General features: G+C 46.6%; 1 protein-coding gene across 2 annotated transcripts in view; it reads right to left on the minus strand.

Annotated features, from left to right (window-relative positions):
• Window positions 1-4,079: 4,079 nt before the first annotated feature.
• The window catches only part of INSR (insulin receptor), a 62,017-nt gene continuing 42,970 nt past the window's right edge, over window positions 4,080-23,126 (minus strand). For both annotated transcript variants that reach the window (XM_056338868.1, XM_056338867.1), the window contains exons 9-21: window positions 22,870-23,037; window positions 21,992-22,193; window positions 17,042-17,313; window positions 16,688-16,830; window positions 15,869-16,028; window positions 15,445-15,544; window positions 15,117-15,184; window positions 14,670-14,899; window positions 14,188-14,298; window positions 13,950-14,109; window positions 12,995-13,124; window positions 12,617-12,751; window positions 4,080-10,952 (exon numbers count right to left, since the gene is read on the minus strand). In XM_056338868.1, coding sequence (XP_056194843.1) covers window positions 10,598-10,952; window positions 12,617-12,751; window positions 12,995-13,124; window positions 13,950-14,109; window positions 14,188-14,298; window positions 14,670-14,899; window positions 15,117-15,184; window positions 15,445-15,544; window positions 15,869-16,028; window positions 16,688-16,830; window positions 17,042-17,313; window positions 21,992-22,193; window positions 22,870-23,037 — 2,234 coding nt within the window. In that variant the 3' untranslated portion in view covers window positions 4,080-10,597. The remainder of the gene's footprint in view (window positions 10,953-12,616; window positions 12,752-12,994; window positions 13,125-13,949; window positions 14,110-14,187; window positions 14,299-14,669; window positions 14,900-15,116; window positions 15,185-15,444; window positions 15,545-15,868; window positions 16,029-16,687; window positions 16,831-17,041; window positions 17,314-21,991; window positions 22,194-22,869; window positions 23,038-23,126) is intronic.

Below are 23,126 nucleotides of genomic sequence, written 5' to 3' on the forward strand. Positions count from 1 at the left end.
GGCCTGGGGTTTAGTGGCCTTGGAGCACACAGAGCCCCTCAACGCCACTCGAGGATTACCGACAGAAACAGAAAACAAGCTGTTAACACACCATAACCCACTTCCCCCTCTGCCAAAACCTCCCTGCTTCCATTCATGACCATGAGCTGTCAGCCTGACAAACCATCATCTTTAAGGCAGTTCTGCAGGTGCAGAACGTTCACCTGGGTAAGAGTCACCTTCACCTTCAATGCAGGGTAAGAGTTAAGATCACAGGCTTGATATCTGCACCTTTGGCATCGTTTTCAAGTGCCATGGCAGAGCCTCTGCAAGAGAAGGCACAAGACCCTGTCTGTCTGCAACATCACTGTCATCTTGCAGCTCACAGCAGGTCCCCATCCCCTGGCAAGGACCTTTCTCCAAGCCCTTCTCAGCTCTCCCAGGCTGGGAGGCAGGTGGGAGCTATTTTGGCTATCTCCAAACCACCCCAAGGGACTGAACTCCTCTCCCTGAGGTGCCCAAGCCCACTGCTCCCGATTAGCACCAGCCCCACAGCTCAGACTGGCTCCAAACTTTGCTCCCAATCCCACGATGAGGCTGAAGAAGCCGAGTTTTATCTCTGTGTGGCTATTGGGCTCCTGGGCCAGACCAAACCTTCTCCCTGCTGTTCAGCTCATGTTTGTGGCCTTGCTGAGCAGAGCTCAGCCGGTTTGGGAAAGGCCACAATCACCTCCATGGCATGGAGCCCACACTGGGCTGGTATTATGCAAAGGCAAGTGGCGAAGGGCATTCCCCTCGCCTGGCCACAAACCCCAGAACGTCACCTGCCCAGCACTCCCCTTCCCACATCCGCTCTGCCTCGATCTCCCTGATAAGCCAGGTCCCCAGTCCTGGGGTGGGCAGCTGGGAGAGAAGGTTGGAGGTATCCAGGCATGGACCCATCTTGTGCCCAGCCCAAGCCCAGCCGTGGGCAGTGCTGAGGTGTCCTTGCAAACCTTCTGCTGTGGCACAGCAGCAGCAGGAGCCAAGAGCAGCACCCGCAGAATGTTCAGTTACCCCAGCACTGCCCAAGACCAAACACAGGGACAGACTGAGTTAACCCCTGACCTTGTCTCCTCCTCTTCAGTCACAGCAGAGTGAAGGTCCTTGTAGGCTGAGGCTCCCCCAGCCCACGTTTCGCCTTCAAGCGTGCGCAGGGAGGAGGCCAAACAAAACCCAGCACTTGGACTTTTGGCTTCAAGACAAGCTGCTTCCTCACAAGGCTTTGAGGAAGAGGAGCAACAACTCTGTTGTCACGGGATGGAGCTCGTGCAGAAAGTGACTTACCCTGAGGGCTGCAGGCATCTCTCTGGCAGGTTCCCTGTGCATGCTTGCATCTGACAGCCCCGGCTTCTTCTCCAGCTGCTGGATCAAAGCAAGAAGCGAAGACTCATCAGGGAAGCAGCAGCCGTGTGGTTGGTTTGCTCACAGGGGCCTCTGGCTCAACCACCTCACCGCTTCCCCTTTCTGATGGCACAAACACACCTGCACCTCCCATGCTGCAGTTCCTTCGATAGCAGTCCCAGTGCTGCCCTGACGCTCCCTCCCACCCTCAGGGGGGTCGGGGCTCTGGGAGGTCCAGCAGAGTCACGGGGAGGGGGCAGGTCACAGACGCTGTAGGCTCAGTGCAGGGTCCCTGAGAGCAGCTGAACCAGTGATGGCTGCGAGGACAGCAACTACCGCAAACTGCTTCCTGTTCCGTTCAGAGAAAAACCACTCTGTGTGTGCCATGAAAGATCATCAGGCACAGCTGAGCTTGTGGGCTTGTTGCACCATTACTCATCAGCCTCCTGCCAGGGACAGCGAGGCCTCACGCAGGGCTCCTGTTAACTAGTCCTTTGTTTTTGCTGTCTTGGGTTGACCTTGGGCAGCAACAGAGACCCCAAAGACCAGCAGGTCTTATCTTGCATGGGGTGAAGTTATAGCAAAGCACAGAAACGCGTGTGCTGGCCATGTTCATGCATGCAGGTGAGAGACAGGCTCTTCAGCTCCCAAAGCGAGCAGGGTGAGCCCCACACCCTGGCCTTGCTGCCTGCAGTCCACCAAGCAAAGCCCCCAGCATGGCCTGGGCTCAGGTTTTTCAGCACGGCCATTCGTTCCTTCCCAACAAACCCCACGGGCTGATGAGCGCATGCTCCTCATCCCACTGCCCCGAGCACGCATCAACCCCAGCCAAGCCCTAATCAGAACAAGATCCACTCATACTCCAATTACTCAGAGACCGCAGCTTTGGCAGCACTTGGATAGCAATTACCCCATGCTCCAGGAAACCACAACAGCAAAGAGGAATTAAGGTTTAATTTCTCTGAAGTCCACAAGAGCTTGATTAGTATCAGTCAGGGCTGCTCCTAAATACCAGGCAGCTGCTTCAGCTGACGGGATGGTGAGTTATCCTCAGCCTGAATGAGGACAAGATCTTTTCCTCCTGCCCCGTGTCTGACAGGGTTTGGAGGTTACCAAAGGAGAGCTGTGCAGGCAACCTGGAAAAGTGACGAAGGATGATGGCACGAGAACTGGCTGAGCCTCAGCAGTGCCTGCCCAGCATCCCAGAGAGCCCAGCAGGCAGCAAACCTCCCGTGACAGCAAGTTCAAGTTTTGTGGCTTTGCTTAATTTTGAATTTTAGCATCCCCAGAGAACAAGCCTGTGCTAGAAGCAGCAACTCCAAAACATCTTCAAATACCAGTTTGTTTCTTATTCTCACGGTAAGAGAACTGCAGATGGGCTTAGGAAAGAGCTGAAGTCCGGCTGAGCTCCTTGGTGTGCCCGAGCAGGCGTGGGGCAGCGGGCAGAGCAGGAGCTGCTCCGGCTGTCGTGTCCAGTCCCACGTTCAGAGGCACTAGGTGGCATCAGCACCGCACGCGCTCTGCTCAGCCAGCACCACCGCCTCCCCCGCAGCCCAGCCCAGCCCTGAGGAAACAGTTACTGGAACTTGGCAGGGACAGGGGCAAGGATTCACCTCGACCCCTCTGAAAAAGCAGCACGTTTTTGCGAAAGGAAAATCTCGCTACTCGCTTTTATGGCAATTCATTGCACGAGCGCCAGGCGATATCCCTGGGTCCTTTTGAGGGGCAGGTGGCAGAGCAGAGCCCCACGCGGGTCCGGAGCAGCCCCAAAGCACACACGTTCAGGTCGGGCAGCGAAAGACCATCAGCAGGGCCGGGGCATGAAGAGCCAGGGCTGCAGAGCAGCCTGTCGGCCGCGGAGCTGAGCAAATCATGCTGTGGCTGGTCAGAATCAGGGGGAAGGAGATATTAAGCCAAAGCTATTAACTCCACCAGCTGCGTGGCTGCACCATCCCACCCGGCCATCAGCCCCGGTGCGGAGCCTGCCCCAGCAGCAGCTCCTGCAGGCGTGTGCGGCGGCAATCCCAAGGCTACAAGGATCAGCACAACACAAGGATTTTGCTGACTGGCAGGAAAGCACAGTCTTAACTAAGTGCCTAAATACAGTGAGAAAAAAAATAGCAACAGTATGTCCCCTACCTCATTTGTGCAGCTGATCAGGATGGAAATCTCACCTTTGGTGAAAAACCTCAAGATTTAAGTCAGGAAGATTTCATGCTTCCAGAGCAGCTGCAGAACAGAAGGTGAGGTGATTCCTGGTGCAAAGCCGGTTACAGCTGCTCAGCCGCAGGACAGGGATGAAGCAGATCCTCCAGCTTTTATTTTTTAAAACTGCCAGCACTGGAGTTTATCCCTGCACAGGGAGGGAAGCCCGGATCCGTTCATGGGGAAATAACAAAATTACATTACAGAGAAGCAGTTCTCAATGTTTCAGGCTGAAGGAATCCCTTTACCAATGTTTATCCAATGGCATCAGGCTGCCGAGAACCCCTCACTGTGAGGACAGAGCCCAGCACGGATTGCCCAAGCCACCAGGCAGAGGAGTTCAACGGGCTTCAGACCACAAGCCTATAATTGGCAGATCTGGTTGGGGTTTTTTCTTAACACCATTCATTTTGCAACTGAAAGTATTGCTTATTCCAAGATATAAATTTAGTGCTTTCTCTGTGGTAAAGCAGCATTCAGTGCTGCACAGACAGCAGACAAAAAATGAACAGTTATTCTTGGATAATTTATTCAGAATTTTAATAAAAACAGTTAATTGTTCAATATTCTGACACACAGCAAGATTTTTTTTCCCTTAATATTCAAAGATGTTTTCTGTACATGTCACTGCTTGGCTCTTATTTACAAAAACATTGAAAAAATAAAGGGAAAAGGGGTTTTTTTTTTCTTCCTTTTAAAAAAAATGGCACATTTGATCCTTTACTTCAACAAGAGGTAACTGCAATACTATTTGTATTCTGGAACCTTAGATATGCAGAGAGAAAGGTGGGAGCAGCAAGATTAAACAGAAAAAAAAAAAAAAAAAAGACTTCACAGAACATCACTTAACATGTAACTGAAACTGTCTTTAGTTTATTTAAGTGCAAGCAGAAAGCATTTGCTTTTGGCTGTGTTTGATAAAGCTGATGTCCGGTCCCCCCATCCATGCAGGTCCTCAAACACAAACTAGTTTTGATACTTCAAGAGTAGATTCATTCCCCAAACTAAAGCAAAAGGTAATGCTTTTCCTCATTAAATAACATTCTCCCTTTTCAGATTGAGAAGTGGCCTTTCTAAAATTGTCCATCAGCTGGTTTTCACGGGACTCAGTTCTAGGAAAAGTATTCAGAAATTAAGATGGTAGATGTTGCTGGGAGAATCTGGATTAAAAGAGGAGCTTTGCTATTGAGTCCAGCTCAGGTATCTCAGGTAATTAGTCCTGAGCTCAGGATTTACTGGTGACACTGGGACTTAAGGGGCTGGGACTCAGCTAAGCAAGAGCACCTATGCCCATGTTTAAACTCCACTGATGGTTCCTCTTTAGCTGCCAGAACTGCCCCAGGGCCTCCCAGCTGGCCAGACACCACTCCCACAGGGACCTGGACTCAGAAAAAGAAACTATTTCATACCATCAGTTGAAAACACTGGACTCAGAACAAAACTACTACCAGAAACGTAATTTCTTGCTGATTGCAAATCTGTTGGCAAAAAAATAACAACGCTGTAGGAGTTAATACTAACTTTATTATACAATATTTAAAAAGTAATTTCTCTACCTGTCCCCTTATAGCTTGCATTGTGCTACAGTTTATTTGCTGAAACTGCAAGTATAAGTGCTTACTTTTAAGAAGGACAAGCAATTTCATTTAAAAAAGAAATACACATTTAATGACAGAAGATTTGCTAAAAATGGTAGCTTTAAAATTGCTTTTGAACAGTCAGGTTCCTCTAAAAGTCAATTGTACGATTGGCTTCACTCTTGTGATGCTCATAACAAGGCAAGCCAGAACAGAACAGGCTGAACATGTTAATGCTCTTACACCAACGCTCACATACAGAATCCAAGCAGAGTTAACACAGAGCCAAGCAGAAGGTAATAAAATGGCCAAATTCAATTAAGTTCATACAAATACCAAACTAATCTTATTTTGAATGTCATGTCTTTCTGAAGCGACTATTTCTTGATTCCAATCCATTCAACAGCTCCTTTCCCTCCCTGGACCACACGCACAGGATACTGCGAGGGGCATTGGCTCTTCCGTGGAGGGGCACGGGTTCCTGCCGTGGCCGTGCCTGTGAGTCTCCCCATGGCAGCAGGCAGCGTTGAGGGAGGCTGGGACACAGCGAGAGGATCACAGGGTTTATCTGCAGTTTCTTGCTCACTCCAGGCTCTGAAACGACCTCGCATGGATCACGGGAGCACCTAGCACAGCCTTGAGAGTAAGGTTTTTATGGCACAAAAATATTTTACTTCCTGATTTGTAAAACAAAGTTCCAGTCTTAGTATCAGGAATCACTGCTTGCAGCGAAGGGCCTGGAACACCTCAGGGTCCATCTTCGTGTCACAGTGACGTTAAGAGGGAACTGGATTGCCTCTCTCCCTCCCCTAAAAAGGAGGCTCAGGAATATCCGACACAGCACCCTTCTTGTTCCTGCCTTTTCCTATTTGCCCTCAATCATAGTTAGGTCAGTAACGCAGTAAGCGACTCTGAGATTTTTCCAAAGAGATACCAACATTATATGCAACATACTAAAATTAAGCAAAGTGTCCCATCGCTACAATACAAATTTAGGAGGAAAAAGAGATACTACCCAGAAATTCAGAGTACCCTTTAGCAACCTAAAAGCAGCCTCTTCCATACCAACACTTTATGATCTGCTTTATGATCGACAGAAAATATCCTCGTCGCAGCATGGTCTAGTTCCTATCACCCTTCCCAAGCCAGTGCTGGCACAGAGTTTATATTATTAGCTCTTCTATTTTACAACACAATAGAGTATTTACAAGCAGCCAAGAAAGACATGTTTCTAACCTATCAGCCAAGCTTTGCAGTGCTGCACTGTACTGCAAGAGAAGTACCAGATTTGCAAGAGGCGATCAGGAAGTGGCAATTGAATTTAACATGCAAACGTTTCTGAGAAACCTCTCCAGTCTCATGCTTCGAACATTTGCTCAGTGAAAACAAAGCAGAGCACAGAAAGCTGTTTCTTATACCTCCTGCTTCACCACCTTTAAGGGTAGTGAAGTCCTGGCTACTTGTTGGTACCCTCCCTGTCCCCAGACTGCGCACAGGAGGTCACTGCTGCACCTGAACAGGGTGAAGCGTCTGTCCTGCTGCCCTGTGCTGCGAGCGGGAAGTTCTCTGCCCACGAAAGGCAGGATCCAACCCTCCAACAAGCACTACCCCAAGAAAAGAGCGAGCTTCCCACCTGCCGGTCAAGGCTGCCCTCCTCCAGCCCTTCTACCTGCTTTCCTCTGCTATTGCTTGGCTTGTGCTTCCCTTGCAGCAGCGGTACCCTCACCCTGACATGGAACCTGCCAGAGCAAAGAGCAGCAGCTCCCGCCGATGAAGGCGCAGCACCTGCTGGCACAGCACACCTTCCTGGGCAGGAGTCCTGCGCAACACCCTGCAGAGAGGTTTCATCCAGCACATGCAATCTCAACTCGTACGCAACCCTCGGCGTCCCTGAACAGGCATCGGCAAGATCCAAGTGAGGGACCTGGGCATCCCCAGGGCGAGGATCTTCCAACAACAGAGACCACAGTGTCAGCTACACAGGCTGAGAGTAAAGGATTTTCCAGAAGTGAGAGCTCGGCTTTACAGGCAATGTTCATTTATTCATCCTAATTCTATCATTAAGTGAGTGTAATCTTTAACAGCCGTGAGTGGCAATAGCTAGTGTAATTTTTTTGTGTTTTTAAAAAGGGGAAAAACGATATTCTCGCCACCAGTACCATAAATGCCTTTCCTCACCCTTGGCATAATGTAGAAAGGATAACTGGAATAATCTTTACGCACAGTATTGGGTATAAACAACTGCTCCGTTTGGTGCAGAGTGAAGATGACGATATGAGCCGTGTGAATGGACTGCCTGCCCACAAAGCCAAACACACATTCCCTTGTTCAGTGATCTGAGTGTTGCAAATCACGTGTACTCAGAGGGCCAACCAATATCAACTAAATTTAAAAGCCAGACCCAATACAAGGTTCCCATGTTTGTTTGTATAAAAGATCTTCTATTCCCACAGTTATAGCACTGCAATTTAAAATGTTATCAAAACAAGGCCATACCAGGAAAAGTTTGTTTCAGGAGGTCACATCCTACTGGCAGGACTCCGGATTACCTGTGCACAGCGAGGAGGGCAGTGACCAAGGTACCCCAATCCAACTCCAATAACAAGGGCTGGTCACAGTCCCTGCTCCACGCCGGCAAATACTGCTCCAGGAGGAAGCCTTTTAGGTCATTAGTTCACTGAAGTCCAAACATTTAAATGGCTCTTTTGTTCCTTTTTTTTTTTTTTTTTTTAAATCACAACAGAACCAAGAGGATGATATCAGAATATCAGATCCAAATTTATAAATCGGTTCCTTTGGTCACTACTGCTCAGATGAGCGATAAACAGTGACGAGCCGTTCTCCTACCCATTCCTTCGGTGAATGGTCCCTAGTATTGGAATCAGCTGATATTGATTTTCCCTGATCCACAATAGGTCCAGACCAGAATATTTAAACAGGTTTAGAGGTGCGTAGTATTAAAAATATCCTTAAGAAATACTGAGGTAGACTGCACCAGAACAAGACAAAAATAATCCCACCACATCCACCTGCCAAGATTTTATGGATACAAATTTACACGTTCTGTGTGTTTAAGAAAACAAATTGTTGGGTTGGTTTTTTTTTACACTGTTTTATATATTAAAATAAATTAAAAAATTCTAATAAGAAAAACTTCTCTTCCTTAGAAAAGTGTGAGAATATGTCTTCTTTCCTGCAGTGTAGCATTGAGCTGCTGAACAGTTACTACTTTGTAAAGCAGAAGAAATGTAAACAAGGCCTTTTGAAATCGAAGGTTCTCACCCATGTCTGGACTGTGTATTTTCCATTTAACTTTGCGAGCAACCTACACCCTCCACCTTTGTCTGAACTGGCCAGATTCAGCCAGCGCAAAGGCCCGACAGCTCCTGGTGGTGCACAGAGTCCGTCGTCCTCCCCTGGTGTGACACTGACTGGTTTAGCTACAGCGTGGCTGGGTGGAGCGGGCATGGAGAGGAGCCTCCCTACGGACTCCAGCCCCTTGCATTCGGTTACAGGGAGAAATCAGTTGCACCGCCTGGGCTGGAATAAAAAGCCACACACCAGCTTGGCATCCCCACTCTCAGCGAGGCAGAACCTTGTTTTCTCTTGGCAGGGAGGACAAAGTGGCTCTTGGACTTCTCCAGCAGGAGAAGTGGAGGACTGAGCATCTCTCCCCCCTTTTAAAACCACCTCCTGATGACAAGGGCCTGCAACATCGATCACCTTCATTTCTTGCTTTAGCACTCCTCCCTGCCAGCACTCCCTCATCACTACAAGACACGTTTAGTTTCACAATTATTTTCTAACATCTTCATGCTAATCAGCTCTGTCTCTTTAATGCAAACGGCAGCAAAACAAACCACGGTCCAGAAGACAAAAGCTGACATCCCGAAGAGCTGAAAGCAGTGGCTAACGCACACGTCCCAGGAAGTCTGCAGGACACAGCGTGGGTATCTCAGGAAAACATCAAAGGCCTGCAGGCAGCACGAGGCCAGACGCCTGAGCAGCAGCAGACAGGCAGCAGGTAGCTAACCACAGTCACGTTCAGCTTCTGCTTCACACGCAGAGCCAAGAGCCTTGTGCTCTCCCCCCTTTACATTGGCTTTAGTGTCTTTCTTCAGAGTTCTTGCTCATCCTCTCTTGCCGGCTGCTTCCGCGGCACAGCGTGCACAGAAGGCAAAGCAAGGGGTGCAGGGGCAAAGGAGTAGTCGGACTCGGGATCAGGATGTTGTGGTGTCCCTCAGCCCCCAACAACCATGTGAAGTCCCAACTACTTCATCTCAGGGCTTCGACTAGAGCCAGCTGACTGCATTGTATAAATCATGAAACTGTATTGTAAAGCCTTGTCAAGTATAAACTTAACATGTGCTTCACAGCTCCTAAAAGGGTCATCAGCTAAAATTAGTTCATTCTGAAATCTTTGGACCACTTTAAGACCAAACAATCCCCCAAATTCTCCCTTCCCCGAAAGGATCATAAACAGTCAATAATTTATATGAAGTTAAAATTTAAACTAAAGACACTTTTAAATATGTTACAACAAACAATATATATACTCAATGCTGTAAGGACAGAAAACTCCGTAGCTCGGGTCAGGGGACTCCTACTTCGTTTGGTCTTGAAAGTACCCACAAATCTCAGATTTCTGCTCCTTTGGCTCCCAGCACATTTTCCTCATTTGTTAATGAGAGAAAACCTACTCCCAAGAGTCCTTAGTATAAAAATAATCTGTTTAGGATTCAGTCACTCCAGGGAAATGGGAAAAAAGATTACACACTTCCGAGAAGAGGAAAGCTTCTGTGAGAACATACAAAACTTATGTACAAAAAAAAAAAAAAGGGAAGTGTATATTTTGCTATACATATACACCCCACATATATATACTGCGCACACACACACACACACACACGCACACACACACACACACGCGCGCGCGCACCCTGGGATTTAACCCATTTAAAAAGTACGAAAGCAGCAGCTATTGGTCAATTTGAGGATCTGGCGCGTCTGACTGATGTGTTGAATCCTTCAGCTGTAGTGAAAAGTATGCCTGAAAGCCTGGAATTCTACTGGAAATGCTTTTTTCCTGCAGAGGTTTTGTTCCGCACTGTTACATTGGAGCTCAGATACCAGTGAATTTCACGTCTTTTGTTGGCAAACGTGAACGCTCCTCCTTCAGTGTAACTTACAGGGTGGCTTCCTGTTTTGAAACCATGGTTACAGAAGGGACAGCAGCCATGGAAACCTCTTCCATTTATGTTCACAGATAAGTCCACTGACAACCAGTCAACTTGGCAAAAAAAAAAAAAAAAAAAAAAAAGTATTAATCATAAGATGATTAAAAATCTGAAGTTTGTAGATGTGTGTCATACACTGTGGCAGCAATAACAAGAGTCCTGAGATTTGTGGAGGGGAAAAAAAGTAGACACAACCCTTGGGCCAAACAGGAAGCGTTAGGAGGGACTTGACCTGGGCATGGAGAGAATCCGCCCATTTTTCTTGCCACCGTTCATGTGAGTGTAAGGTATGTGCTCTTCGTAGTTCCCCTTGAGGGCCATGGAGGGCCCATTGTCCCGCCCCAGCACTTTGTCCCTCTGCGAGTACGAGGAGGGATCGAGGGGAATGCTCTCCATGTTCTCAAAGTCCATCTCGTACTCCTCTGTTTCCAGAGGTTTGTTCTCCTCGCTGTAGAAGAATGAGACCTCATGGAAGCTGGGGTGCAAATCCTCCTTCAGCATCTCGATGATCTCGATGAAGGTGGGGCGCATTTTTGGGTTGTACTGCCAGCACATCTGCATCAGGCTGTGCCTAGAGCAGGACAAACAAGAGCCAGGGGTAGGGAGAAACAATTTCATGTGGGCAGCGCGGGCACAAATCAAGACGGGTATCCATGTCAGACCACCCACCACCTGCACCACTCCTCTGACACTCCAGGTTGTCTGTTCCCTTTCCAGTCTCCATATTTGCCTGTAGATCCTGACAGTCCTTTTTTTTCTCTATTTCTGTCTAGATCAAAAATTCCTTCCAATTCCTTCAATTGTTCTTAACTTGGCTTCCGAAGGAAACAGGGCTGCAGTTCACACACTCTGTGTATGTGCACACACGCCTATAGCCAGGTCACAATTTTTTAATTAATTCGATTTTAATTTTAACTCAGCCTGAAAGATAACAAAGCTCCTACAACTTCAAGGAAAACAGGAGGCTGTGCAGAGGACAGAGGTCCTGTACACATCCCACCCAAAAGACTGGCTGCAGCAAGAGGTCATGTGTTATCAGACACCATGGAGAAAGAACTCACAAGTACAAATAAAGTTTCGAACTGGAGTTTGTATCTGGCCGTGAGAGACAGATGTCTAGGACAGCAGGCTTTTTTCATAAGGATACGCACAAAACATGTTTATTTTTTGACCCTGGAAGCGCTGTTTTGGCCAGAAGCGGGCTGGGGTAAGAGGTTACCCGAACCAGCGAGTTACCACCTGTGTTCCCTCTTCCAGCCAGGGCTCCTTCCCCTCACCACTGTGTGCTGCGTCAGCAGTTCCTCCTCACACCCTTCTGTCAAAATGTGTCAAAATGCCCTTGCTCAGTAACGGGACTTTTTTAATTACTCTGACAGGGAGGGTTTAGGGAGCATCTGGTTATGCAGCCAACCTGGGGCTGCAGTAGCCTCCAGACAATAAATGTCATGAGCAGCTGCAGAGAACAATCCGTAACCCCAGCGCAGGAGAACGCCTGGTGTCGGTTTGTGATCTCCGGGAGGTGTTTTTCACTGTCTTCACACAGTGCCCCCTTTTCTCCCAACCTTGCAGGCAGCCCAGCCTTGTACTTTAAGTGAGGCAACGAGTCTGCAGCAGAAATGAAAAGGTCTCAGCCACGATAAACAGCTCTTGGCTCAGCACCACGGCGTTCTCCTGCCTCTCCCTCCTCATTAACCATAAATTGGATTTCTGAAAATCAGTGGTAAAAAGCTGTAATTCCCAAGACTATTTACGTGGTACAGAGAGATGAATTACAGAAAAGCTCAGCAGACCTTGGACTAACAAGCTGCTCTCCAGCCTCTGTAGCCACATGGATGCAGTCGGTGGCCAGGCCTTGCCATGTTACATGAGCCAACTGCTATCCACTAGTCTGGAGTGGAGGAAAAACATTTTGTTTGGGTAGTTGATACAACGCTTATTTGTAATTTAAGCTTTTCCTGTGCTTTGTACTTCCATCCCTTAAACCTGTACTCACAACATAGGGCCCAGGGTGGTTTCATTTCCCTTCTAGTGAAATAGGCTGGCTCAGGTCTTTAATTCCTGGATCACTAAGGATGCTTCAGTTGCATTTCTTCGAGAGGTGGCTCGCTAAAGTCTGTTCTGTCCCTCCCCGACGAGAAGGGGTTAGAGGAGGTGCCACGTGTCAGGCCACTTTTGCTGGCCACACTTTAGCTAAAGAGTGCAGCTTGGACAATTGTCCCCTGCTTTACTACTTACAGCCTCTCCGGGCAGTTGTCTGGCTGATCCAGGTATCCTCCATCCATTACAAACTTTAGCACCTGCTCGTTGGAGAGTCCCTGGTATGGCTGCTCTGCTAAACTGCTGATTTCCCAAAGGACAACACCAAATGACCTAAGAAAGACAGAGGACTCCTGGTAAGAATAAAACACCCCAGAGATCTACAAGCTGTAATTCTCACTTTGGAGAACACATACTTTAAAAGAACACGACTTTATTTTTAAGAAGAGGGTTTCAAAACAATGTTTTTGCTTTGTCGGTACTCTGAAGAAGTCAGCAACTCACAATTTAAACTATGTGTGTTAAAGTAGTGAGCTCTTGAGCTGGAATCGTCTGGGATTGCAGAGTACAACTTACCACACGTCGGAATAAGCAGTGAAAACACCATCCTTTAATGATTCGGGTGCCATCCACCGCACGGGCAGCAGTCCTTTGCCTCCTTTACGATAATAGTCCGTCTCATAGATATCTCTGGTCATGCCAAAGTCTGAGAAAAGCAATTTGGATGCGTTAAATGCCTCTCCTTCCATGCTACTTTGATTGTGCAACATCTCCAGAAGAATGTTTCCTTCCTTTGACGCCAGGCTGTTTTCGTACACCCAGCAAGCCTCCTATGGCCCAACCTGCAGTCATGTCACCTCGTGATTAACATTCAAAACATTTCCCTTTTCCCCTGCGTTTTTTTCTACAGCGCTGTGATAGACACTCCAGAGTTAAATTTTTTAGTGACAGCTTGTATTCTAAACATTATTTTTATTCATCCTCTGTAAGCACAACAGAGCTCTCTTTGCCTTGAAATCCCACTGTCTTGGCTTTAAGTCCAAAGAGGTCTGACAAACCACCACCCTGTGGGGGTTTGGTTTATCTTTAAATGTTAATTTACTTATTTCCAAAAGGGTTTGGGTTAAAAACTGGTTCTTGTGGAAGATAATTGACTTTTAGAAGGCACCTGACCTAATGATAGGATTATCAACACCTGGTTTGTTGGAGTGAACACCTTCTTTGTCGTAATTCCCATGAAAGCAAAGAACAGTGAGATAACCCTAGGCAGCTTAGGCTGGAAATGCAACAAACCTTTTGGACAAAGGTTTGGGAACAGAGAAGGTGCCAAAAGCTGCTCTGGCTCTGAAGGAGATGCTTACTGAAGTCCATAAAATACTTTCACAGGGAAGAAAAAGCAGAAAGTTTGCTGCATTTCCAAAGGTAGCCAGTGAAAACCACCTGTGTTTGCCACATTGGTCTCGGGCTTCACGTATTTGCCTTTACAACAAACCTGACTCACAGAATTATCTTCTGATCACATGCTACCTACCTCCAATTTTTACAGTGAAGTCTTCTGCAACCATACAGTTACGAGCCGCAAGATCTCTGTGAACAAATTTTTTGGCGTTCAGATAGGCCATGCCATCAGCAATCTCCGCAGCCATCTGGATCATTTCTCTCAGTGTTGGTGGTGGCCGACCAGGATTATTCTGTAACAAATGAAGAAGTACTAAAACCCAAATCGAGTTACTCTGTTGCGCAACAGACTCCCTCTCTCCTATCTTTACCTCAGCATCGGGTCTCAAAGAGCGAAGGTAACTTTTCAAATCTCCGTGTGCCATTAACTCCATGACCACCAGAGTAGGTTGCCCTTTTGAGACCACCCCGAGGAGGCGAACCTGGAAAATAAACGAGAAATTCCCTCAGGGTTGTGCCCAAACACGCTGGGCAGAGCCCAGCTATGCGGAGAGGGGGCTGTAGCAAAGCCAACACCCCCCTAAGAAGAGCTCAGAACAGCACCGCAAAGCCTTGTTACGCTGAGAGGTTTTGGAAGAGCAGAAGGGAAACGGTGCAGGCAGATGAAATTTTTTTTTTAAATGAAATTTTTATTAAATGTATGAAATAGGACATGGGAAGATCCCATCTCTTTTTGATCAACTGCCTCTGTGGACAGGCTGCTTCTGTAAGCTGAACATCAAGCTCTGGAAGCGCTAAAGAACTGCTATGGGATGGGACTTGCTGATCACCCAAGGTACCCAGTGATGCCTACCACATGATGGCAGCTGAACCCTTTCATCACAGAAGCTTCATTTAAGAACTCGATGCGCTCACGGAGGCTGGCGGATTCGTTAACGGTTTTCACAGCTACTCGAGTCTCCGGCTCTCCCTTCACTATGTCCTTGGCGATTCCTTCGTACACCATGCCGAAGGAGCCCTGTCCCAGCTCTCGGAGGAGAGTGATCTTGTCTCGTGGAACCTCCCATTCGTCGGGGACATAGACTGTTGAGCAGAGGGAAACATTTCTGAATTGAGCAAGTATCTTTTGAAAGCCATTTCTGTAGCAGCCTTGTTTAGCACTGCCACAGGACACTGGGGGTACAAATTTAAAAAAAAAAAAAAAAAAGACGAGAAAACTCCATAAAGACAATGCCAATCCCAAACTGCTGTGCTGTCTGAATGACTCCACAAGAAATAAGTGACGGATGAAAGCCCTCACCATCACTGGCACTGAGATATTCAGGGTTAGAGGATGCGTAGAGCGGTCCAGTTGGTCCTTCGGTTTGTCTGGAAGAGAGACGCAAATGCTTCAGCACATTTGCAGCCTTTGACACATTAGAACCGAAGGCAGTTTGATTAATTCCCAAAGCATGCAGCAAATACAAACTGTCCCAGTTTCCAAAGGCACAGAATATTTCCTAAACTAAATTAATGTCGCCATCATTATCTAAATTAGAAAATCAACACAGGCTTATTCCCAACAAATAAACAAAACATTTGGATAAGTTTTGCTTGGTCTGGTGAAACCAACATAACATTACACTCACCTCTTTTTCACAAGCACATAAGCAGCTCCAATAATCCCAGCAATTATTATGGCAAAAATAATCGGAACAATTATAACGGCAATATTAGGCTGAGCATTCACTAAAAGAGAAAGAAAGAGTTGGAGATAGTACGCAGGTCCAAAATCCAAGTATTTTCCTCAATAAAATCTTCCCCTTGAATCAACTGGAACATTCATGGCACTAGAGGTGATTTCAGATACAGAATGCAGGGCTGGTCAGAACGAGAACTCACACAGAAAAGCCAGACATTTCTAAGTAAGTTCAGTTTCTTGAAAATCCGTGTATCGGTAAACATTTTATGACCCCCTACGTTTCTCTGTGTGCTGTTTGCTAAACCCCCATCTTCCCAAAATAACCTGGGTTTCTACCAGGCATTAAATATTGTAAAGTAAAACGGACTCACAATAATCAGCCACATAAAAATAGGTAGGTTCTGTCCAGGAGCCGTTTCCAGCCAGTGATGTAGCTCGTATACGGACGCTGTAGTTTCCAGGCTGCAGTCCACGGAGTTTGCAGCCCTGCTCGCTGGCAAAATGCTTACGGGAAACGCAGTAGTGTGCTTCCTGCGGGAGGAGGAAGAGGAAGGCTGCGTTGCGCTACCTCTGCAACAGCATGCTAGGATTTCTCCCTCGCCTCCTTGTCTGGCAAACGCAGCTGAATCGGGCTTTCACATGCCCGGGTCTTTTCCAATATAGTGGTTTGTCCCAGATTTGCATTTTACAGTGCAGCGGTTCAGATTACAGAGAGCATATGGCATTTGCTGTACCAGAGCTCAGCCCTGAAACCCGACCGGGGCTGGCAAGGCCTCCTACCCGCAGGGCACAGGCACCCTGCACAGGCAGCGGGGCTGCCCACAAGCCCTCTGGCCGCTCAACACTTTCTTAATTTCTCTAAGCAACTTAAATTTAGGTGTATTTAGGTTTCTGTCCTGTGAAATAGAATTCCTAAAAACAACACCTGCAGCAAGTCAGCTTATTTATTAGACAAGCTTATTTGGCAAACAGGCATCACTGGGGCAGACTTTTATTTCTTGATGTCACCCCAGAGAGACTTCCAGAGGATTCACCAGTGAAGTTTCATGCCACGTCGGCTCATGCACAAGGAAAGCAGGCAGGACAGAACACCACAGGCATGAGGACTGTAAAGACTGAATAGTTCTGGACTCCCAGGCGGAGCTACTTCTCCACACGTGCTGCTTTAAGGGACCAGCAGAAATTCTCACCTCTGTCTCCCCGAGACGTCCGTAATTCACTTCATACAGCACAATTAGACCATTTGGCTCCTTTGGTTCTTGCCACTTCAAGTGCACGGTATTTTTCTCAACCAATTCATGGCTAACTGGACCGACGATGTCATCAGCCTTAGCTAGAAACAAGTTCATGGTTAATAATAATTTTATTTCAGGTCTTTGGCAGAATTCAAAACTGCCAATACTTCATCCATCATCCTTTCCTAACAGGACATAAAGATAGCACCAGGCCCGCACAATGTTTCTGTACTGCAGCTGGCTCCCGTAGGAAAAGCAGCGTTTTGAGAACACTCATCAACCCAAAGCAAAGCTCAGGAAGATAATTACCTTCTGGCATGGTCCTGGCACTGACATAAGCGGCCACACTGCATCGGGATTCCTGAGCATCATGGTTACAAGCGTGGAGCTCAATGCGATACCCAGTGAAATGCCGCAGGCCTGAGATAACCAAAGACTCCTTTGACTTAACTTTTTCAAAAGGTTTCTGTTCCTCTGTGTTCTCAGATGCCGCTGCAGAGCTGTTTGGAGAGGATGCGATGGTGGGTATCACCACAGTGGCATTTGCCACAGAGCCGAGGTCTCTTCGTTTTCTCGATGGCCTATGAAATAAATGTTAATCGTTACATTCAATGTGAACACATTCACCTGAAAAGGAAGAGTTAAAATGGGAGAGCTCAGAGTGCCACTGAGAACTCAAATTCAAGCCTCATATTTACAATGCAACAAAGAAATTCAGGACTTTTTTTTTTTTTTTTAACAAGCAATCTATCGCACCCCCTGTAATGCACAGAGCTTGTTAACATGACGTATCCCCCAGACTGACTCCTTGCACAACTTCATACAGGGGGGAAAAAAATAAAGTAAAAAAATCTAAGTCTAAAGTATTTGCCTGAGAATTCAAATTCCTCTGGGTCCTCTCAGCTAGATACAGCTTTACTAGGTTGCCTCACGGATGCTGTGTACAGTGTTGCAATGCTTTGGAGTTCATCTCCTACACATTCTAGCCTGGAGCAAATGAGGTCATACCACAGCCCCCGACTCTGATGACCTTAGATGTGCCACATATTCCAGGTGTTGTAAACTTGCATTTATAAAGCATTTATTGGCATACATCTGCCCCTCGGAACCCTAAGGCTGAATCTAGATAGACAGATAATTTTAACCTTTTCCTGAGAGACCACATCTATGACGTTCTTTTCAACAGCCACATTTAAAACTCACTGATTCAGATGACTTACTAGTTATGTAGTTGTGCGGTTCTGCTAACCAAATATTGCCTCTCAAATTATTGCACTTCGGTCTGAAAATCAATTTCTTGCAGTTGTAAAAACAGAACCAGCAGTGTGATCGTGTCAGCTCCCCTGTTTGCGAGTGAGCGCTACCAGCCAACTCTAACGTCAGATTTTGTCAGTAAATAAACAGAATAAATTCACCAGAATCAAGAACCATTCACAAATTTCATTTTCTGAGGGGGGTGGGGTGGGGTGTGTGTGTGCGGTGAAGAAGCAACAAGTACCAAAAGAAAACTCCTCATTCTAACACTTCACATCCTACCACACATTTGCCACGAGGAATTCCAGGTTGGGAACTAACCAACGTGGTGTATCAGTATATAGTATTAGGTTACATAAAAGGAATTAATGACATTTGAAAACTGGACCACGCGTTTTAAGGGGAGGATGATCTTTTTTTGTGCGTGCATGTGTGTGCAGCTATTAAAGGGTACAAAGAGTGACCTGAACTGAACCCACCCTTGAGGCATCGCCAGTCTCTAAAAATGTAACAAGCTGTTGAAGCAAATCTTTGCTGCTGAACTGAACTTTCCACTGCCACCCTCTGACGACCAGGCAAACGACTGGCCAGCTGCAGCTACCATGGGGGACTGCGCAGATCAGCTCTTTGCAACCCCCAGCTTCATCCCCTGATGTTACTTCTCCTCGAACAGTAAATGCAACCAGCTGGAAAGCAGATTTTAAGATTTTCTCGAACTAAACATCAGATTGTACACAACAACATAAACGTATTCATCCACCTGACGAAAACCGGGATGCCAAACAGCAAGTTCGGCAGAGCGCATCACAGTTTTTAGTTTTCTCTTTCTCTAATTACTATTTAACTCACTTTGGAGCTGCTGTTATCTCAGCTTGTGCATTGTTCTGAACAGTGTCCCCTAATAACGGGGCAGAGTTCAGAGACCCAGGTCTGTGTCAGGCCACCTCCCTCCTTTGGAAGGATTCTTTACGGTCAACCAGAACTGTGTTTGGACTTAAAAGCAAAGCTACACGCCACTGTTTACAAAGTGTGGATTCAGCTGTTCCTCACGTTTAAGAGAATTTTGTTTTTCACAAGTAAAACAGTAATTTGACCACTGATGCAACACAGAGTAAAACGCAAGAATAACTTCTTCCCTCTCAAGTAAGAGAAAGCAAGAAAAACTTTTGAAGCTCTAAACCCCAATCGTCCCATATTTAATATCCTGGAATTACAGCAATTTTCTTGCCAAATTCTCTGTATTTTCAAACATCTGATGTCTTCCCATAGTTGTTTCAGAGAAATTTTCATTATGGCCAATTCAGTAGCTCCAATAATCTTCCCTGTGAAACACCCAGATTCAGGTTCCTTCTCGTCCTACTGCCAGAGATGATCAGTGTGTGTGAGGTTCCCAGGAGGATGGAAGTGACAACTCATCACAAGCAATACGGCCTGTGCTGGGGGATTTTAATAATTCCTGAGCTAGCTTGGGCCAAGTTCTTCCACACACCTGAAACTAGCCCAGGAACAGCTGGCCTGCCTTCCTTGTGCTGGCAAAAGCCTTTATATATTTGCCTGTACAATTAATTGAACTCGGAAACCCAGGAGAAACAGTTACTTTTCATGTGAGTCATTTCCCAGATCTTGTTCGCTCTGTAACCCACTAATATTTGTAATGGCACGAGTGTGTGTGACAGAGACAGGATAGAGACGGAGAGAGGAGTGAGACTGCTGCTTCTGCAGTAGTGGTGGTGGAGAATATACCTGAAACTACACCCTGAATTGCAGCCATTTAGTTCCCCTCTGCCTCTCAGGGCTTTTACATGACTTTTGAAATCTTTCCATGCTTTCCACAGCATCATGGAGTGGTTGAGGTTGGAAAGCACCTCTGGAGACTGTCTCATCTGCCCCTCCTGCTCCAAGCAGGGGCAGCTAGAGCAGGCTGCTCAGGACCACGTCTGGTTAGGTTCTGAATATCTCCAAGGATGGAGACTCCACAACCTCTCTGGGCAACCTGTTCCAGCATGTTTACCTGTTTGCTCCAATCTGTGCAAGACTTGTTCCGATAGAAGAGCAAACAACACAGGAAAGAAGAAACAAAGCATCAGCTTCTGATGGCCACTTTGTTCAGCTACAAAGGGAGGTTATGAAGCATGGGGTGTGAAGATACCTGCTAGCTCTGCCTGCGAAGGTGGGTATAGCAAGAAGCATTTAGAAACTTCAGGTTTGCCTTGCCAGAGCAAATTAACCCACAAGACTTGTGATAGTATCTCCTTGAGTAGCTAATCAACCGTGCACATGGGGAGGGAACAGCTTCTGTGACTTCCAGAGGGGTTCCCAGCAAGTGAGATCAGACCTGGCCTGAGGCAGAGCACGGCAGATCCGTGGCAGAGCTTCGTACGGACCGGATACTGCACGGGACCAGAGAGCTGGGAATGGGACAGGAGAAGATGGAAAACAAGGAGACAAGACATCGGGGGAGTAACTTCTCAACTGCTCTGTCTTCTGCACCCCTGCCGACCTCATCCGTGAGGTTCCTCCCCGTGACTGGCAGAATGCTTGGTGTCTCAAGGGGAGTCCACGCAGTACCTCCGGAGAGGTCAACAAATTATCGGGAGCCACACAAAAAGCGCTTGAAGTCAAACACACTTCATGTTCAGTTGCCAGGCTCTAGACAGGCTGCCCTGCAAGCAGGCAACAGGCACAGGGGGAATATTCAAAAAATACACACTATTCACAGGAAAACTAATTATAATTTATGCTGTGACAGCCTGGAGCCTGTCAGAAAAGACAAGCAGGACACACATCAGCAGGAAGGTATCTTTACTGCTGAGTTGTAACAGCAAAAGAGGCTTGTATTAAAAGGATTAATTAGCCTAGGGAAGTGGAGATTTCTTCCTTAGCAGGCTGACAAGGTGGCGATCATCCTGGTGATTGGTTTCTTCCTAAAATACATACCCCAGAAACTGGTCTGAGAAGCATCCTGGGCTGGCTGCACAATAAAATTGGGGGGAAAAAAAAAAGAAAAAAAAAAAAAAGAAAGTAAAAAAAATCAGATTGTCAGAATTGTCCGCCTACAACAAGAGGAGTTTGGCTTTTGTACATGGCTTGGTTCTCCTCTGCTTCTGACTACGTTGTGTCCTGGCATCATTCTGCACACTGAAACTTGTCCTTCTGATTGGCACTAAGAGCAAAGAAGGAGCAAAAGGAGCGACTGCACAACTTCCATGTGTTGGCTGCAGGCATCAAACCAGGCTCGCAGAGAAGAGACACTGTCTAGCAGTGCATTCAATAATAAAAAACATTCAGTGGAGTAACACAGCTTTTGTCAAGCAGCTACAAATAAATGTTTATTAGCTAAGGGTGGTAAGCAGAGAATAAATTTCAAGCAGAAAATGCATGACAGCAAAGAGGGTAAATCATTACAGACTCTAACCTGATTCCCAGTGCTTCCTCTGTAAGTTGCATATGAAGTGTGAAGACATTCAACACCACTTAATGTGACACTGTGTGTGCCATTCAAAACAGGACATTCACCACCCACAGCAGCTGCATTCCTCATGGTATTGGAGGTATTTCCCAGACTAAGTGCAAGGACGACCGCAAATACCGTGCTAAAGGACAAGGCTATGGGATGGTAAACTTCCCTTTTTCTTTTCCTTTCTTTTTGACTGAGTGAAAAGCTAGACCACAAAATTTTAAGAGAGAAAAAAATAGCTATTTTTGGCATCACCCAAGTTTAAATGAGCTGCAGGCATTTTGCTATTTGTTAAGGATTCTCACTTTATCCTCAAGCTGAGGAGAATTCAGAGAAAGGAAATAAAAGCGGGATTTTCCCAGTCTGTAATAACAGCAGCTGTAGGTGCTCAGCTCTCACCAGTCTCCGACACACATACTGAGCTGGACTGTCCATCTCGTGGAAGCCCAGAGAGACTGGCAATACACCGCGTCTGGCATTTCTGCTTAATAATCAATTACATTCACCTACCCCCTGGCCACCTAGACGATATTGTTGGATATTTGTACCTGGGGACAAAAACCTCATTGTGAAGATAGTTCTCAAACGTCTTGCGGAAGGCAGATTCTTCCAGCTCCTTTTGTATTTGAGAGTCTGTTTTAGGACAGGAACAACATTCTCCACTGACATCCTCATTTTCACTTTGATTATACTTCTGCGAGTCTTCGGATTCAAAAGGAGGAGACCACGTCCTTGAGGGCAGTTTTAACCCTGTGGACAAAACAATTTTAGTATCACTCAGGCTTGACACAGCAGAAGCAGATGTTTGATCCTACAAAGATCCCAGACTAGCATATACAAGATCCACAGCACATGTGAGCATCCTGAGCTTTGGTATCCAGGGCCGAGCAGCTTTTCCTTTTTTATGACAGGTCTTGGAATGGAGCTCAGATGCTGTTGTGGCCAGAGTTCTACCCCAGTTCATCTCAGTTTAGGTAACAGGTGAGATTTTGGGAGTCCTCAGTGAAGTTTTGTGCTCTGAAAGAATTGCAAAACAGGCACAGGATGCCTTCAAAAATTAACTTGGCCACTGATCTCCAGAAGCACTGAGATTTTTCCCCTTACTGTCTCTGTAGCTGTTATTAAACTTATTACTAAGTTTAAAAGGAACAAGTGCAGAAGTGAGATCCCCAAAGGAAAAAAGAGCTGATCACTTTGTAAAAAAAATGGTTTTGGAGACCTTTTGCACATAATTTGGCAGTAGCACCTCACGTATAATGTAACTGAACAGTCAGAGAACACAGCTGCATCTCAGCCTGCTTCTTCAACAACAGTCTGGGAATCTGCAAAATTAGGCGTCCAGAGCACCTCCGAGCTGCTTGAGGAATGCCCAGGGAATTCTGAGAAAGCTTGAAAAAAACGCACAGAGAGAGAAACACACACGCACCCTTTAAGCAGTAATCGAGTTCATACAGCTCACTATCTTCTGCCTGCTGCTGCCAGAACACCAGGTAGTGCGTGATGTTCCCGTTGGGCTCCGAGGGTGGCTTCCACTTCAGAATGATTTGGGATGACGAGTTGGAAACAGATATCGGATCTAATGGGACTGACGGAACTGTGTGGGCAGGAAGAGACAGAGTTCGACAGAACGAGGGACAAACACTGGCAAGTTTCCACTTCTACGGGAATAAGCAGCGTTCTCCA

Source organism: Falco biarmicus, chromosome 4 (genome assembly GCF_023638135.1).
Source record: "Falco biarmicus isolate bFalBia1 chromosome 4, bFalBia1.pri, whole genome shotgun sequence".
Lineage (NCBI taxonomy): Eukaryota > Metazoa > Chordata > Aves > Falconiformes > Falconidae > Falco > Falco biarmicus.